At 38.6% G+C, this 18,866-nt stretch overlaps 1 protein-coding gene across 1 annotated transcript in view; it reads right to left on the bottom strand.

Moving 5' to 3' along the window:
• zfpm1 (zinc finger protein, FOG family member 1) overlaps window positions 1-18,866 on the bottom strand; it is a 94,563-nt gene that overhangs the window by 36,067 nt on the left and 39,630 nt on the right. The window contains exons 2-3 of the mRNA XM_088299477.1: window positions 15,813-15,959; window positions 8,695-8,832 (exon numbers count right to left, since the gene is read on the bottom strand). Coding sequence (XP_088155603.1) covers window positions 8,695-8,832; window positions 15,813-15,959 — 285 coding nt within the window. The remainder of the gene's footprint in view (window positions 1-8,694; window positions 8,833-15,812; window positions 15,960-18,866) is intronic.

Consider the following 18,866-nt stretch of genomic DNA (forward strand, 5'->3'; position numbering starts at 1 on the left):
TGCAAAGGTCCTGAGTTCGATCCCGGCTCCGGCCTTCCTGTGTGGAGTTTGCATGTTCTCCCCGTGCTTGCGTGGGTTTCCTCCGGGTACTCCGGTTTCCTCCCACATTCCAAAAACATGCATGGCAGGTCGATTGAACACTCTAAATTGCCCCAAGGTATGAGTGTGAGCGCGGATGGTAGTTCGTCTCTGTGTGCCCTGCGATTGGCTGGCAACCAGTTCAGGGTGTTGCCTGCATACGGCTGGGATAGGCTCCAGCACCCCCCGCGACCGTTGTGAGGTGAAGCGGTACAGATAATGGATGGAAGGATGGATGGATCAATGCAGTATAAAGTCCCCAAGCATTACAGACTCTCTATGTAGTTTTTGGCATAAATGCATTTCCTTCAACATGTTTTCAACATCTCTCCAAAAGGAGGACACAACATAACAATGTCAAAACAAGTGTGTCAAGGACTCGGACTGTGAGAAACAAAAAGCATACATGAGACTCAACTAACCTCCAAATATTTATCAGTTTCTTTGTGAGCACAACATTATAAACAACTTTAATTTGAAAAGCTCTGTTTTATACATCTCCAGTGTTTTTCTAAATGAACTTAAATATCGTATCCCATGGTAAAGGGTAATCAAACTCCCCAAGTGGATTAAAGCCATATGTCGGTTGTTTTATTTTCAAACCTTTTTTACCATTTTGAACCTCGCATTGGTGGTTGTACCTCGATTAACTTGCGGCTTCTAGTCTCTTCCAACTGTGGAAATTATATGAATGTGTTAAACAAACCAGACGATGCAGTTCTAAATTCTTCAGATTGCATTATTTAGCCACCGTCGCTCACGGTATCATGAACAGATCTGACAATTTTATCCATAGACTTTTCTCTCCAAAACTAATTTTCCATCAATTTGGAAATTAGAGTCAAAGCAAATAATTTTCTCTAAAATAGCCTCCCTTTTTATGGTTTACAGAACTCAAAACATCAACATTAATCCATAATTTGCTTCACATTTAACAAATAATTTTCTAACAAAACATCTGCATGCGAGAAATGAGAAGGCTTCAGTCAAAAAAAGATAGAAGAGAGACTTTTTTTCATCCAAAGGAACACTGCCGTTTTCAAATGGGTCTTGGATACCATTGCTCCTTTTAGTGGCTGAGACAAGTTTCAAGGGTCAGCAATATCAGCCGCCCTCTTTCATAATTATTATTTGAGACATCTCTTTGAATTCTACATTGTTTGTCCAATTAAGCCTTGAACAGAATATTTTGGACTAAGAAGGAAGTATATCATCAATATACGTGCATTGATATTCGACTTTCAATATTTCCTGCAATCTTTTGAAGCATTCACTGCAGTCAAATTAGGCCGCTAACTGAACGAGACTTCTGAACCTGTTGGCAGGTACGTTGTTAATTTCAGTAGATTTGTATTTTGTATTTCATTTGACTCAATTTCAAGTCTCTTCTGTAGTCATTATGGCTGCTTCTCTCTTTTAGGCGAAGCTTATCGACAATTTTGGCTCGCCGTGTGGAACCAAGACAAACCTTCAAGTATGACCCACACTGACAAGACAAGCCCTCTGGCCGTGCGACAGCCAATCAGCAGCCGCTGCCATTTTGACTGACATCTCAAATTGACAGCCAGCAGAGAGGTACCCTTCTCCTAAGATGCAAGGGAGTCTGCTGGTTGGAGATACGGTGCGAGGAGACAGAGTCGGAGCACAGTAAACTCCACGTTTGCAAGAGATGGATGGATGTGGGTCAGCACAACGCTCATGCTGCTCACGGTTACTCTGTAACTCCACTAACTATTTTCCAGTACTTGAGTTTCTGTCTTTCCAAACAGCCCACAAAAGAATGTCAATGAAAATACACACAGGCACTTTGGAGCAAAAACTATTGTCGTATTTTCCGGGCTATAAGTCACACCTGTATATAAGCCGCAGCAACTGTTTTTTTTGGGGGGGGGGAATTTTCTGAACGATAGAGTGCCCCTTCCGGTGGAAAAAAAATCCACAGAAAGGCCACACCATTGTATTAGCTGCACAGTTCAAAATTGAGGAAAGAAGTAGCATCTTATATTCCGGAAAATATGATATCTGCGCATCTTCAAGAATTACTTTTTGCACAGATTAGCATTTAGTCCAGCATTCCACTGCCGTATCCCAAACTAAAAATTTCGACTCTTTGATGCTTACATTAAACATTATTGAATTTTGTTAGATCCAAAGATCTAACTACATATAGACAAAAATGTAATGTTGCAATGATGACTATAATAAAAGGGAATATTAAATTGACAGCCAAACTGAAACGTGATACTTAAAGTACTTCATTTAACAGCAGCAACAAGACAAATGATATCTCCCTCAGCCCTTCAACTCTTAACCCGAGCCACTTCCCATCGCTCACCTCTAATTTCGCTATCTGAATTGGCCCTCTTAAATCTCTCACCCCTCATCTGTGCCTCTCATTGATCCTTAATCCCTCACCCATTTTCACCCCTCATTATCTCTGTGCTCTCAACTCAATATTCCTTCTTCCTCACTGTTTCTATAAGGCCCGTGCTCCCTCACCTTAATCTCACCTGTCCCTTTAATGGGGAACTACTATGGAACATGTACTGTACTTGGCAATAGCTTGTACAGTACCTTAAATAAATAAATGAGCATCTGGGAGTGCCTTCCCACCCATCAAGTATAAAAATATTCAACAAAATAAATATTTTGTGAGCAGTGTATTGCCTAACATGTGTCTGTGGGCACATCCGTTCCGAATTTTAAGTTCATTCGATGGCCTGGTGATGAAGTGCTGCTGAAGCAAAATAAATTATCAGGCTCGAGTGCACTTCACAGTTGGCCTTCACTTTTTTAGATTCAGTATTTGTACTTGCTCATTTCTGTGTTTTTTGCACATTAATCACTCACAATGGTTGCATTTCATCAAAACAATTTTAATATCTCACTGAGTCTACCCAAGGATATATAAAAAACTGTTTCTAAAGGATGGTTTTATTTACCAAGCAGGGGAAACAAGACCTATCTGGCGCTATGCGAAAAAGTGATTGGCCCCTCAAAATAATCGCGAGTTCTGCCACCTTTGGCAGCAAGAACTGAAATCAATGTGACCTCCTGGATGAGTCGTCGTCCCACTCTTGAAGTAATCTCAGTTAGTTGACCACTCCTGGGATGGTTTGCCACTCTTCCCAGTTTCCTCCGTTTATGAATATTGACTCTGACAGTGGTTTGCAGGAGCCACACAACCTTGGAAATGGCATTGTAACTTTTTCCAGACTGATTGATTTCATTCACTTTAAAAAGATAAAAAATTAAAATATGGAATTTCATTGGATCGTTGCATGATTAATTTGTTGTTGAGATTTTGTAGCCGACTTCACTTTGTCTAACAGATTCTATTTAAGTGATTTCTTGATTCAACAAAGGTGGTGGTTGGGTGTTGCCTGTGAAATTGAACTCAGCTTTCCCAAAACTGTCGTGAGTCACAGTTGTTTAGTGATTTAACAACGAGAGGGCAATTACTTTTTCACATAGGGGCAGATAGGCGTGTAATGTCCCACCCCCCCGGTAAATAAAATAATCTTCTAAAAACTGCATTTTGTATATGCATTATGAATTATTTACAGCACTGTAAGTGTAATATGTCCTCATGCTCCCATACACAGTAATTAACTCCTGCATGATAACCCAATTTCCACAGGACCTAGTAAATATTACTCACTCTTATTAAAGCAACCATTATAATGCTATATTGGAGGCAATTTAAAAACCTGCGCTGGGAGGGCTAAGCCCCAAGCAGTGCTAAGGCAAGCAAGTAAATATGCCTTACTTGGCTGACTTGCTTGTGGAGAAGGATGTTTTGCTTCAAAAGGCCCTGTGATGCTTTTCTTATGACTACACATCATGAAGTTGGAAAACTGGAATGAGTGTTAAGGTATTGTCATACTACAACGGATAACAGATATAGTCCAATTAATAAACACATTTCATATCTGAGACATAAGTTCAATCTTGTAGTTCTTCGGTTGGATTTTGTGAAATTTTGCAGATGTAGCCAATCATATGCCAAAGAAATATAAGCTCTTTAGTTAAGTGGAATGAACTGATAGTTTGGCCCTTTCTTGCAATACTTTTCACGTTAAATGAGTTCTCTCGTAACATCCCTTCAAGGACATCAATGAATAGCTTCTCACATTCAAATCTACAATTACAAGTGGAAGCTGGGAACATTGTCACAAAATTAACAGCAAAAATAGAACAAAATACCATCAATTAGCAATGGTAAAGGACCGCAAAACAATTTATGTTATTAAATACATTGACTACCTGTTAATTGAGGGACTGAAAAATAAACTGTTAATTTTAATGTGCATGAAATTTAAAAGAAAATACTGGAATGTTGAAAATGATTATACGTTTGGGCACAATTTATTGTTATTATTTTAAAAAAAACATCAACAGTAAATTCTGGTAAAAGGAAAATATCAGGAAAAACCTATACCATTGAAAATTGGATCTTATAATAACAAAAAAAAATTAAATTTCACAAACGACAAAATAGGGCAGAATAAAGAGCCTCCGTTTTTATTGCTCCTTAATTTACTCTCCTCATGCACTGAAAGGAAAAATAGTGAAAATGTGGGCTGCAGTTATGCTTAATGTTCGGTCACAGCACAATGACTCTTCATCTACGATGCACGACATACATGCCCTGAAAAATTCTCGTTGACTGGGGTGGTAGGGGACATGTCTCCCGCACCCCGCAGGTGTATAAACAAGCATACCACCGCGTTGGCTCCACCCACTGCGTGCCCCTGGAAGACGACCATCTCTGTATGTCTACGTAACCGCCCAAATAGGACGGACCTGGACGTTAAACCGCAACCTTCTAAGGACGTCGATATGACGTTCTATAGTTGGCTCTATTGTTCACACCAACTCGTAAGAAAGGTCATTTATTTACGTTTGTATTTTACCGTAATTTCAACATAGAATCTCTCACACTGAATACCGACCTAAGCTCAAGGGTTGTACTATAGACATCAAGGTTATCTTCTTTGTATTAAAGAGCTTGTGAATTTGATCATTCATCATAGTGTATTCATGCCGTGTTGTCCATCAGCTTGCAATTGGACATAAAGCACTTTCACAATTTAGATGGAGATTCTCTTTGGCCAGTGACAATGGAGTTATAAGGCGAGAATGTGGGGAGACTGCCAGGCAGCCAGCTAGCAAATGACAAGGGATTACTGTGACACCATTTGCATATCAAGAAGTTAAAGCTGCGAGGGAGAAAATATCGAACCTTCAAGCCTGCAAGGTCATTCAAAAGATACGTGTTTTTTTTTTCTCTTCACTTCATAATTTATTTTGCATATCATGCAATATGGACAAACTGTAGATTAAAAATGGAAGCTTTAGCAAATCATATCATTCCTGATAGGAAGCAGCTCCCACCTAGACCTTTCTTAAGGCACCTTACTGCCATTGCTCGATCAAAATGGCACACACACGCACACACTACTGCAGCAGGGAGATGTCATCTTGATTGTTTCAAAATTGAGCACACATCCGACAACTGAAAAATGCTGGACACACTAATCCATTTGGAATTATCACGACTTTAATTTAAGTCTTTTATTATATCGGCAGAGGCCACAAAGTACATTTCTTCTTTCCCACTCTGCCGCAAATAATAATGAAAAGAAAAACCTTGACTACCATCTAATGCAGTTCAGACTATAACAAACAATAGTGTCAAATATATTGAATGAAAAATGTCCAATGATTAAATGTATCTCAAAGTAACAATAAAACATAATTAATTGTAAACAAATGTAAATGTTTTATTTTACCAGAACGCTGGTAATGGCCGCAATTTCTTTTTTAAATAAATTAAGAGACGTCATAGGGTGGCAATGGAAAGGTTCAAAGTAAACTGAATTAATGTACCAAGGCATCGGGCAAAAATACAAGGTGTGGATGCAAGAAAATGGAATAATTGACTGTGTGACAGTGTTGGCAAAGGAGAACATAACGGACACGGGTGAAAAAAGGAAATGAGGAAAAACAAGAGTAAAATTCTTGTTAGCTGTCAATTGATCAACAATAGCTCAGCCAATGAAAATTTGATGAATGAGTTATCGGACATTTGTTCTCCATACGTTGGTCTCCTTAGTAAGGTTACCTATATGCCAGTGCGGGATGCTTCAAAAATTGTACAATTCTTATTTAGGCAACACAATTGGAGAAATATGACATTATTTATTACGGAATTCAGTAATCACGCTACATTTTAGTCTTGAGGTGCCTCAGCTCACAAGCAAAAGCAATTAACTCTCTCGCGAGGTTCACCACAGGTGGTGAGTACAAAATCATTAATTAAACAACTTAATGTTCTCAGCTGTGAGGTTTTCTTTACATTTATATGACAGCAAAAGAGTGTTGAAAAGCGAATTCTCCTCCCCTCACCTCTTTTGTTTCTCTGCAGTTAACACTATTAAAGTTGTGATTCAAAACACATGTTATCATGTGCTGCACTTGCGTGAATGTTATAAATGTTAAAAGGCTTTTTTAAATATGGCAGTAAATCAATTTTCCATTATTTCTAATGGGATAATTTTTCAAAATACGTCTCAGCTCACATCAAAGGTCAATTAGAGTCCAGAAGAGAGTGGGGTCAACGCTCTCATTTTCATGTTAGTGGTTATTAATAAGTTAACACAGCTATAAACATTGTGTTAAAGGTTACTAACGCTGACACTCCTGAGCAACTTGACACAAAGTAAACGGCAAAACTCCGCAAGATTAAACACCAGGAACTTGTCGTCCCTAAAGCCAGTGTCTACAATCAACAACAGTGAGAAACGAGTGGAATGCCAACACTCCCAAAAGAGATAAAACCCTGTTTACTTCCATTCTAGCCAATACACACTTTCTCTCCCATGCATTTATGGGAAGCGTCTGATACATGATGTGCATTTTGGATGGACAAGAGTACATTGGCTGTTGGCACTTGTCAACAATGACGGGCCAGATGAGAGGAAGAGAAGAAAAGAAGCAGCAAAGAAAAGAGGTCGCCATGTACTGTATGCCGTTGGAGAGGAGAGAAGGAGCTGGGAGGCGGCTAGCTGGCCTGTGATGGAGAGACCAGAGGAGGAGAAGGTGGATGGATGGAGGAAGGGAGCGATGGAGGAAGGGGAGGCTTGACGATAAGAGAAAAATTCAGACTGGTCAAAGTTTCCTTTTTGCCAATCGTGCTCCTGATAAAGACAGCGCCTGCTCCGGAGCTGATAGAGGGGCTATCTCTCTCCCTTTCTCTCCCCCACTCCACCACCTCGCTCAGCCGCCAGTTAGTTTGTGTGGAAGAGTGGGGTGGGGGTGGTGGGTGGTTTAAAAAAAAAAAGAAAGGAAAAAACACGAAGGGCCGTATCAGTACAGCATCGTGGTGCTACCATCAACCAGCCACCACGCAGCAATTAATATCGCTCCAATTACTGTTAAAGGGACAGGCTGGGACAGGACGATAATGAACACATCCTCTCCTCCCCACTGGAAGAATTAAAACACGCACACACACACATGCTCAAACATGCAAACACAAAATGACCACAGCTTGAAAAGGAACTAGTGGGAGATGCTGTGCTAATCTTTGTGCACTGTTTAACTCATTGAAGACAAAAGAAACTGAAAAATAAACAAAGCTCGATAAGAAAGGTATTTTTCTTGTTATCTCCTTCGAGCTGTGTGTGTCTGTTTCGTGTTGTTGTTTTGGAGTTGAATACATTTGCATCCCCTGCCTGTCATATTCTCGCCTCCAGGAGGGAACATAGAAACATTGGACGACGCTGACACAACAGAAGATCTATGAGTGTGGGAAAATCTTCATCTTTTTTTTATTTATTTCTGATGACTCTTACTATGCTCCGATATGGTATGACTGACTATTTTAGTCTTGTTTTTCTGTCTGTGAGAAAAAAAATTCTACATTATACATTGTATACACATGAGAACGTTCTGATTCAAGTTTCTGTTACCTGAGTGCCTCAATGAAGACGAGTGAAGATATAGTTTTATCGTGGATTTTAGACGTATTTAAGGCAAGTGTTCTGAATGTAACTAAAAACATCTGAGATGGATAACTTTAAGGTGAGGTGCAACAGCTGAGACAAGGTTCAACATTTTGTCAAATAAATTGCTTACGGAATTTTGAACAAAGAACATATTGAAGAAGTCGTGATGTATGAATTTTCTTCCATGCTTTCTGAAAGTTGATAAATCAAAACTTGTTTAAAATACTGTAAATATATTATGTATTAACTAGTAAAACATTCCGACCAATCCTGAACATAGAACTCAAGCTGCAAGGTGATCACATGAAGACATGATCCTTTTTATTGTTTTATAAGCAGAGAACTAATGCAGCAGCCTGATGGGGCACAAGTCAGGATTCCGGGAAGGACAGTGCCGCCACCATTGGGTTGACACCACACTTTACACCATATTTGACTGTGATCATTTAATTGACTTTAGACTTCCCATTCTGGACACTTCAATATTGCACATTTTATTGGAGTCGACTTCAAAGGAATGAGCGGAACAACAGTGAAAGCCTCGAGGGTGATACTAAACTAAAATGAAATGCGAACGTAAGAGCTCTGAAGGGTAATTGCTCACCTGGGCCGCTCCACTGCAACACCCCATCCTCTTCCTGCCCTTCATCGTCTTCTTTAGCACCACTGCGTGCCAAACGTTGCTCGCCCCCATCTTCATCAGCGTCATCGGGGTCTCCATGAATATCCCGCGTCCTAGGCTCTAGATACAAAACACACAGACTCGTTAGTGACAATTCCTGTGAGCTTCAGACTAATCCATTCATAATAGCTGGCATTCAAATCTGGACATTCATTGTGTGCGTTTGCAAGCTCTGCATATTTGCCCGTGTGATGTGTGTGAATGCGTCTGGGCAGTGGCTGTTCCTGTCTGCTGATCAAAGGCTGCTGTGAAATGACTACCTGAGCTGTGTAACGCAACACCTCGCCACACAGAGATGGGCCCTTTCATTCCGTCTGCAACTCCGGAGAATCAGAGATGATCCTTTCACTCTTTCTGCTTTCACCTCACTCTTTTTGGGGCTACTGTATTTCTACTTGTCTTTTGCCGATGATTCTTTTTTTTTTTTTCGTCTTTATTCTTGCCCACCACCCTTCTCTTTCGTTCCCTCCACTAAATGGGAGAGGGGGATGTTCCACGCTTGCTTTTTTTAATCGCTATCTTCTTCCCCTGTCACATTTAGCAAAGACTGAGGCTGCCAGTGTTCTTCTAATCAACACTGATATACCTGCCATTGATCAAGCTGATTACAGAGCCCCATGCTCAGTGATCAAAGACATCCCTGTGTGCTTCAGCGCATGATCTGACCAGTGTGTGCATGTGTCCTGAAAGTCTTCACGTGTGTGTTAATACAAAGCTTTTATCCATGCATGTGTATATGTGAACTTTGCCTGTGCAGCTGTTATCAGTCTGTTTATCAAACGGCCGAGTCCCTCCCTATTAGCACAACTCGTGATTAGTAAAGATGAGATCAATAGTTACATCACAGCACCTCAGACTATCTGAGTAAAGATCACTCTTTTCTTGTTCGAGAAGTCTTGCATCACAATCGGGACAAGGATTGTATGAAATTGGGATGTCTCAATTTGTATGTATTTGTTTGTCAATACATTTTTACAATCGCATGTCCGGTCTGAATCTACTTTGCCTCGATTATGTTTATTCTATGATCCAACTTCATGCTAAGCTATTGCTGTTTTGTGCCAAAATACTCAACTAACATCACTCACATGCTTAAAGTGAGATTCCAAGACTGCCTTTGTTGAAAGGATGAATAAGACTTGGTACTATCAACTGACCAAAAAAAATACACATGAGGATGAGTAACTACATCTACATATAATTGAGATTTAGCCATTTTAACTCCAAACCGCTGGCATATTTTTTTCAAGGCTCCAACGCTTTAACTTATACTGCACAAAGGCATTGTTTACCCTTACATTCCCACTTTGATAAAGAGCAATAGCGTCCAATCAATACCCACCATAAAAGGCCAGGCGACCACGAGACACACCCTTCAGTGGCAACATTAATAATGGAACCGTTGAAAGATTGAATCTACACAGCAACGCTCATTCTCACACTTATACACACGCATCAAATCATCTGACGTCTACCTTTGAAATTATTCTATATGCAATCACTTTATGCTGCAGCATACTGTACCAACACATCCAAACATAAGCACACGCCAGAACACACACACAAATACTCCATCCACCCCCACCCCCACCCGTCTAAATAGTGCCATTATTTTCAGCTATAAATCACATTGAATGGCACATTGATTTTATCCTGCAGGGGATGGAGCGTGGGAGGGGAGCTGGAGACACAGTTATTGCGTTTAATATTATCAATATTATCTCCCATATCATCTCAGACAGGGAGGCAGGTATCAGGAGGAGTCGACAGACACTTCTCTGCCAAAGCCCGCCCTCCCCACGCATAGCAAGACAGTCTCCATCAATCTGATAAGCTGAACTTCCCCTGTCAAACTGGCAGGGCAAAGTCATCCAACAATCTCACCTCCTAACTCATTTCTATATTTGTTTTTTTTTTTTTTTAGGGGGGGTGGAGGGTTCATTCTGCCCTTTTGTGTATTTCGTCCTTCTTGCATGTGCTGTAGTGGCTATATAGAGGCTGACAGAAGGTTGACGTGACCTTGCAAGAGCTGTGTAGTGAAGTCTTTGCAGCAGCTGCATCAACGTCTGAAGCAGTACTATTCAACCACAAACTCACAATGCAATAAACAATCAAAGTCATGAATAACAGAAGAGGAAAAGCATTAGTGAGGCTGCACACTACGACTTATTCGCATCAAAATTACCACTTACTGTGCTGCACTGTTGTATATTTTGTTAAATCTTAAAATTAATTTTCAAGTGCTTGAGCAACCCGCCAAAGGGAATTTAAACCATGTTCGGAAGAAAGATTTTAGCAGTTTGGAGTTTAAGTTCAATGCATGATATTCCCGAAATAAATTTGGCACTGGTTTTTAAATAATTGACCTGAGGCCGACTTTGACTATGACACTTATTGCCTTTTTCAGCCTATCAATTTGGGGCAAACCGTTTTTAGATTAAAATAAAAAACAAAAAACAAGAAAACATTTCACAAACAAGTTTGGAAAGTAACAGTGTTTTTATCCTCAGTGGAGCAAAGCTTAACAATGATTTGGATGGATTTACTGTTTCCTTTTTGTAGGTAGAATGCCATTCATACACAGTATGTGTAAAAATAAGAGACAACTGGATACCACTTGCTTCTGACGAATCACTGACATATATGGAAAAAGAAGAGGTAACTATCTAGCCCGTGCACACACATTTAAACAAAGGAGACTTGTGCATCCGGTCTCTTGAGGCCAAGGTAAAGCATAAGAGAAAGAATGTATGAGTCTAAACATTCCCAGTTGGAGTCCAGCCAAGCACCGTATCATGAATTTCCCTCTCATCTCGCTGGTGGCTATAAAGCCATAAAAATGTTTTTAAATGAAACACAAAGGTCTTTATTATTCTAAATTATTGCTGGTTCCCAACGAATAGTCAAAACAAAGAAACTTGTGTACAGCACAGATAATGGGTGAGTGGTTTGCACAAAGCCCCCCCCCCACCCCTCCCATGTCTTCATGTGCAGTTTACATGTTCTAATTGCAAGTTTGTGTGTGGTCAAGCTTTCTCTCACAGTCCAAAATCACATTAGGTTCACAACAGTCAGTAAAGACTCTAAATTACTTTTTGGTGTGAATGTGAGTGGGGATGGTCATCTGTGTCAAAGAGTCAGCAATGTGGTTGAATGGTGACCTGCCCAGGGTGTCTCGGCTCTCACCCTAAAAGTCAGCTAGACTAGACGCTGCCGTCTCCATGAGTCTACAAATGTTAAGTCGTGTCGGAAACAGATGAACTAATGAAAAAATGAAAAATAAATAAAATCATAAAGGAAAAAAAAGCGGAAAATTCCCTACGAAACACATTATTTTGACATGCACTCAAAACATTTCATGCAATAGATAACGGCCCACCAAAAAATGAATAATATTGATGGATTACATCAACTTTAACGGTAGAATAGATTTGAACATTTTGCTACAAGTAAATAAATGACAAGAAATGCTAACTGAATATAAACCTGTAGACTTTAGGGAACTAGTGAAGCCCAGAATTCAAAGCAAACATGGTGAAGCAGCATTTGGATGTTATGATGCACACAATTGAATAAATTGCATTTTCCATATCTTTGTTTAAAGTGTTTTAAGAATCTAAAACAATTTCACTGTCAGTAAGAAAACTACTTTTTAATTTATTTTAAATGCCTTGAAATATTTCATTTGTAGATTTGTTTCACTGTTGTCAATCTAGAGTTTTTTTAATAATTTTCAGTAAGCTACTTTTGTTCTCTCAACATTACCTTTGCCTTTGAATGTCTTTCGCTGTTTGTTAGTCAATGCTTTTAGGTGTGTGAAGCACATTGAGTGGTCTTGTGTATGAAATGTGATATGTAAATAAAGTTGTCCTGCCTTACCTAAAATATGAACACATGAACAAAAATGGATGCGGATGTCTCCAAAAAGGACATGACAGTCAGAGGTCAAAACTGGGTCGCACATAGACTAATCAGTAAGCTTTCGGCCAGGCTTCCTGTGATCTAGAAGTACGATTGCTGAAGCTTTTTGTAAAAAAAAAATAACATGTGTTTGCAACTGTTGAGAAATTCTGAGAAGAGAGAGGAATAAGAACGGGGGAAAAATAAACCCACAACAGAGAATGAAAAGAACACAAGGGAAGAAGTGTGAGTGTGTGTCTGTGCGCGTGTGTCTGTGTGTGTGTGTGAGAGATAGATTACGGTAGGGAGTGGGCGAGAGTGTGTTTACATGTGTGTGTCAGCAATTGTCTCTCTCGTGCTCTCTCTCTCTCTCTCTCTCTCTCTCTCTCTTCCAGATGGTGGATAAGAGGCCTTGCCTTATTAGCCAGCACTGGCCAGATAAAGACCTGGTATTGATCCCAGGTTGAAAGAGCAGGTTCGTCAAACATGGCTGATTTATAGAGAACTGATAATGGCGGCGCTGGGAAACCGAGGAACCCTCATGAAGGGAGTAGTATATGAACAGTGTGGCGGGATGGGGTGCATGTCGGGGGCGGAACTGAACAAAAAGCTGCAATAAAAAAAAGAAACAAAGGAGCTTCAGAAATGACAGAGTTGGAACATGTTTTTCTTTTATATTCCATTTTACCCAAAACCTACCACTCACCTTTTTATTGCATGCACACACGCACGGGCTCACCCCTACACGCACGCACACACACACACATTTTCTTAATCTCTAATCTTGTCTCGATTAGCACCTGACAGAATTTCCATGGCTTTATCAAACCAACCGAACCAACAGACGCTTATCACTTCCAGCCCCAAAATTTCACAAGTGCAGGAATTTTTGAGATTACAAAAACACAGCTAGAGAAATCTTGAATAAGTCAAAAGAATATGACTGAACACTCTGCTATCAGACGGTACAAGCGGGAGGTATGGGATAAGAGGTGCATTGAGGGGACAGATTTACCGGTCTCTAGATTGAGCTAGAGGAGTTTTTTAAAAAGATATTAATATATTTTTCAAATATGATGAGGGGCCAGTTTATTGGGTACAAATGAAAAAAATAAGACATGATCTGCAGAATATCAAAGTAAGCTTCAGAATGGATAGAAGAGATTTACTTTGCAATTTAAAATGGTGTGATGTTTCACATCTCCTCTTGTAGTGACCAAAATAATCACGGTTATCAGTAATATTGCCACGGTCACCTTGAAAAAGTAACTTAGTTAATTTAGTGATTATTGATAATTGAATTACTGAGGAATTGAGTTACTTTGCACATTACTTGAATTTAAAGTAACATTCATTCAAGTGACTGTGTAGGGTTAGCAAAATGAAAGCGTTGATCCCCCAAATTTTAACGCAGTTAGATATTTTAACTCAGGTACCTCAGTTTGATTAACTTAAAAAAATAATTTGCATACTTGGCAAATATTGTTCATCTTTTGCCCATCATCTCAGAACAAAACACTTTGCGCAAGATACCAATGGGTCTTGCAAACCAACACTGCTGAAATGTGGTGCTTGTGGGAAAAGAAAATTGTCTCTGTTTAGATCGTATTGAAGAATCAAAGAAAACTATTAGAACAGTCTTTGAATTAAATATAGGTATTTTTTAGGTATTTTTCAAGTAAATATCTTTTAAAAGCTTCACAAAAAATAGTAGTTGGAAAAATGTGATTAATCGCAATTAATGATGGAAATTTTTTGTGATTCATTAGTTAAAAAATGTAATCACTTGACGGCAAAAAAAATCCATCTATCTATCTCTATCTCTATCTATATCTATATCTATATCTATATATATATATATATTTATATATATATATATATATATATATATATATATATATATATATAAAATATTCTAGTTCATGACTGTGGTGCCGAGGTTTTGACCCGGATTAGACCCTGGAGCCATATGTTTCACACCCCCCGTAGATTTCATGGGGTTTAAGGACACTGTCCTGAAAAGAGAAACTATCCAATGAGCCACAGTTACAAAGTATATGCACAAAACAAGCATTGACGATAAAAGGTCAGAGGAGAATGTCAATCATTATTATGACTATTGTGAATCAATGTTAATGATGCATGGAACAATACACTAAACTTGGCTATCAGAATAGCTATAATAAAAAAAGGCTTGGCTGTACACAATTATTATTATTATCTTATCTTTATGGTAGCTGTTCGATAATAATCTTCTGTCAGCATTATGAAGATTTTGACTTTTTAACTTAATATTCTCTGGCTTCCTGCATGTATTGCGAAATCTGAAAAACAACCAATGAAAAGATCTCCTAAAAAGCTATGTTTCAACAAGAATTTCTACTCGCTGCCAAAAATATCTTTGTACTGGAGACAAGCACACAACACAGTAAAAAGGAAGCCAATCATTGTTACTTAGTTTTATCCAACCAAATGAGGACAATCTCCGATTATGGACATTAAGTGATTTTTTTTTTGATCATGTGATGCTATGTTATGATTTAAGGATGCAGTTATTTGGCCATTTTTATGCAAATGAGCCTCAATGATTAATTCTAATTCAAACGCAGTTTGAGTGATGCACATAACATCTATAGAAAGCTGATGTAAACTTGGCGTTCCTCCGCGGAGGTCTCTGTTGAGGGGATGCATTACAACCTGTGACATCTCACCGATGTGCGGGACATTTAAAAGACATGTCGCCCTAAATCCCATACAGCAACAAATGAAGTGCAATAAAAGGTGCTACAAGCAGCCACAGTTTGTTCTTTGTGGATTCGGCCAAGAGTGCAGACTACTAAACTCGGGGTATATTACTCAATCCAGAAAACACATTATCAATTAATATTATTTGTCTCATTCCTGGCACCTTGGTGGCTCATAGGGTGAAGATTCTCCAAGGACAAAAAAAATTGCTGCTCGCCTCAACTTTCTTGCTTGTGATTAATGACATGTAATTGTTATTTGACAGATCAGACAAAAAATGTCACACCAGCATATTTCTCATATTTACAATTAACAACAATCAGGACAAAATGTCAGAAACAGAATTCTGATTGCGTTTTAGCTTTATAGGTGCTGCAAATACACATGCATCTCACCTTCATTGCATGGCGGTGTGGAGGGCGGTGGAGTACTGCTGTCACCCTCTAGTGAATCCTCTAGGTCTGAGGCCTCGGCCTCCTCTCCTGAGAGGCTCGGGTTGTCAAGAGTGTTCTCCTCATTGCCATCAAGCTCACCAAGGGAACCTGCAAGTTCAAATATGGAGGGAAATGGAACACACTACGTATAAAACTCAGTGCAATCACTTGTTGGTGACCCTATGAGATCACACTACAGAGTACTGGTTAGAGTACAATGTAAAAAAATAAATAAAAAAAATTCTAAACCCATTCACTGTATTTAGTTTGAGGCATTTGAAGGACTTAAGGAAGTTTACTAGTTTCAACACAAATGAAATGCAATGAAGAGAAAGACAAATTGTAAAAGCATAAAACAGACAAATACATGCAAATGAACCAATGGTTAAAAAAAAAAAAAAGGTTTCAAGACAGGGACCCGCTTAACAATCTAATCCATAAGATTAATGGCAGAAGCCAAAGGGGACCTAAAGCCAAATTGCAGTATACCTAAAATTGAAGCTAAAAGAGTGATTAGTGAAGGGCTGATCTATATCAATTACAATTTCACAATCCCTGCTGACCATAGTAATTATACTGTACTTTTGATCTATTTTAGCCTGTTTGAAGATTACATCCATGAAAAGGGGGGAAAAAAGTGTCTTCATTAATAATGCCCCCTCTTTCAGATTAATATATCAGCCTTCTTAAAATAGTGCAATGGGAGCTCAGAACCATCTCTTGTTTGCTGCATTTCAAGCCTCAGCTGTGATTCTGTGTTTGCTGTCTTATTGCAAGAAAATAGTAGTCACCATTTAATTCCAGAGAGATGGAGAATAAGTGAGTCTAGGTGATCGTTTAATGTAAGAGGAGTCGTGATCTTGAGTAAGACAGAAACTGTTAATATAGTGCGCTCCATATCATGCGAGAACACCAGATGACAAAATACTAGAAAGAAGAAATGGTGCAATCCAATGAGAAAGCCGTGATTTCAGAGTCCCCACAATGCTGCCTCAGCCCAGACAGGTTGAAAATTAATTCTAATTTGGTTTTGTCAAACCAATAGAGAGATTGTTTCAGAACTAAAGCCGTGACTTGGGGCGTACATATTTACAATGCTGAAACAATGGAGTCTATAATCTATACAAAGCACACAACAATGCCTGTGAATGAAGAAGCTTGTAGAAAAAGGGAGAGGCAATTTTTCTAATTCTGTTAATTTCACTTGCAAAGCAATTAAAAGCAAGCAGAGATAATGCTTGGAAACAATCGCTGCCTGACAAAGTGTTTCTGTCTTTGTAAATGAAACATCTTTAGGCTAATTTCAACTTCCACGCCTGCATGGTTCACTCTAATTTCAGATAAAATTAACATAGCTAGATTTGGACCTTCATAAGAGAAAAAAAAGATAGTCAAGAGGAGGTGGGGGGTGTAATAAAAAAAAAAAAAGATCGATGCCATACACAATATTTTTAGAATTAGGCCCGTGCCGGCCAAGCGTTGCTTTATCTCGTTTTCAGTATCTATGAGGACATTTTCATACAATTAATTTTGCTTTAATCATAATTGTACAAAGGGACTTCTCCGTATAAAATTCCAATTACATTTTGTGTTTCAAATGTAAGTTTGAATTGTGATTTCTTCCCTCATTACAGCCCCGCTTTAATGAATCAATCACTGCATCACTGCTTTCGGACATTGAATGGTACAGAAAAAAAGTTTCAGCTTTCTTCTTTATCCAAGGAGAAATATCTTCTCCTTCTTGTGTCTTGGAGAGTTGGTGGAAAGGATAGTGGCAGGCTGTGAGATTTAAGTGGTGCATTTTCCGCTTCATTTGCCAGTTGAAGTGTTAAAGCTATATTAATTGTTATTCCGTGATATATCCATCAGGAAAATTGGACTGAACTATAAGCGATGGAGAAAGAGTAAAAAAAAAAAAAAGGCACATATTGTATGTATTATCAGTTGGACTAAACTCATCAAATAGCACTGAACTTTCTGAGTTTTGAAGTAATGACGCACAATCCACTGCTCATAAAAAGAGCCTCGAGCTGCTCAATTCCCAAACTAAATGATCACAGGAAAATAAAACTTAAGTGTTGAAACATGAAAGGATGAGGAGACACTGAAATCGCTAAATACCTCCGTGAGACTAAAGGTTATAAGGATTAAATAACAATCAAGTATATTCAATTATTTGAGATAATAGTTTATAAAAGTTTCTAATCATGTACACTGGTGTTCTCTAAACCGACGTGACTAAAAAAAAATAAAATTAAATTAAAAAATTGCACATGATAGTGAAAGATATTTCCAGTTAAGATAATGAAAAGAAAATCTTCCAAATCCTTGACAGGATGAAAGGAGATCTAGCGAAAGAAGAGGCTGCTTAAGATAAACACACTAAAGATGAATTTAATCCATGAAACGCTCGTAAATCCTAGTTTCTCAGAAAATCAAGATTTATTAATATACATGGATACATTTTATAATGCAAATGTTTTGGTTATTTATGTACCGATGGCGCACATCAGTGTGCTGTGAGAGAATATTAGGTGTGCCACGGGAAATTATCAAATGTCAATTGTTTTCATGAAAAAAATATTTATTTTCTATTTATTTTGTTTTTGTTCATTTAGGGTTCATTCAATATGCCAGGCAGAACAAGCAAATGCTCTTTCACTTGATGACACATGGGCCATAAGGAACCTGTCTATCCACTTTTTGTGAATTCTTTTGCTAAGTGGTGTGACCCGTGTGATTTTTTTTTTTATGTGAAAAATGTGCATTGGCTCAATAAAGGTTTCAAAACTTATATGTTTAGTGTTCAATAAGATTGAGATGTTTATTTCATGTCATATAATTACATTATAATAAGAGTCTGTTCATCTTTATGTTAATCAAGACTGTAAACTGCATCCGGACCAAAATAACTTTGTTTGAACAGGAACTCACTCTTCAGTTGCTTTTTTGACGCAAAGGAGTTGCACCATAAACCTAGAAATCAATTAAATTATTGTGGCTATGCGTCAGAAA

Source organism: Idiotropiscis lumnitzeri, chromosome 6, assembly GCF_059441095.1.
Source record: "Idiotropiscis lumnitzeri isolate Australia: NSW breed Sydney's pygmy pipehorse chromosome 6, RoL_Ilum_1.0, whole genome shotgun sequence".
Lineage (NCBI taxonomy): Eukaryota > Metazoa > Chordata > Actinopteri > Syngnathiformes > Syngnathidae > Idiotropiscis > Idiotropiscis lumnitzeri.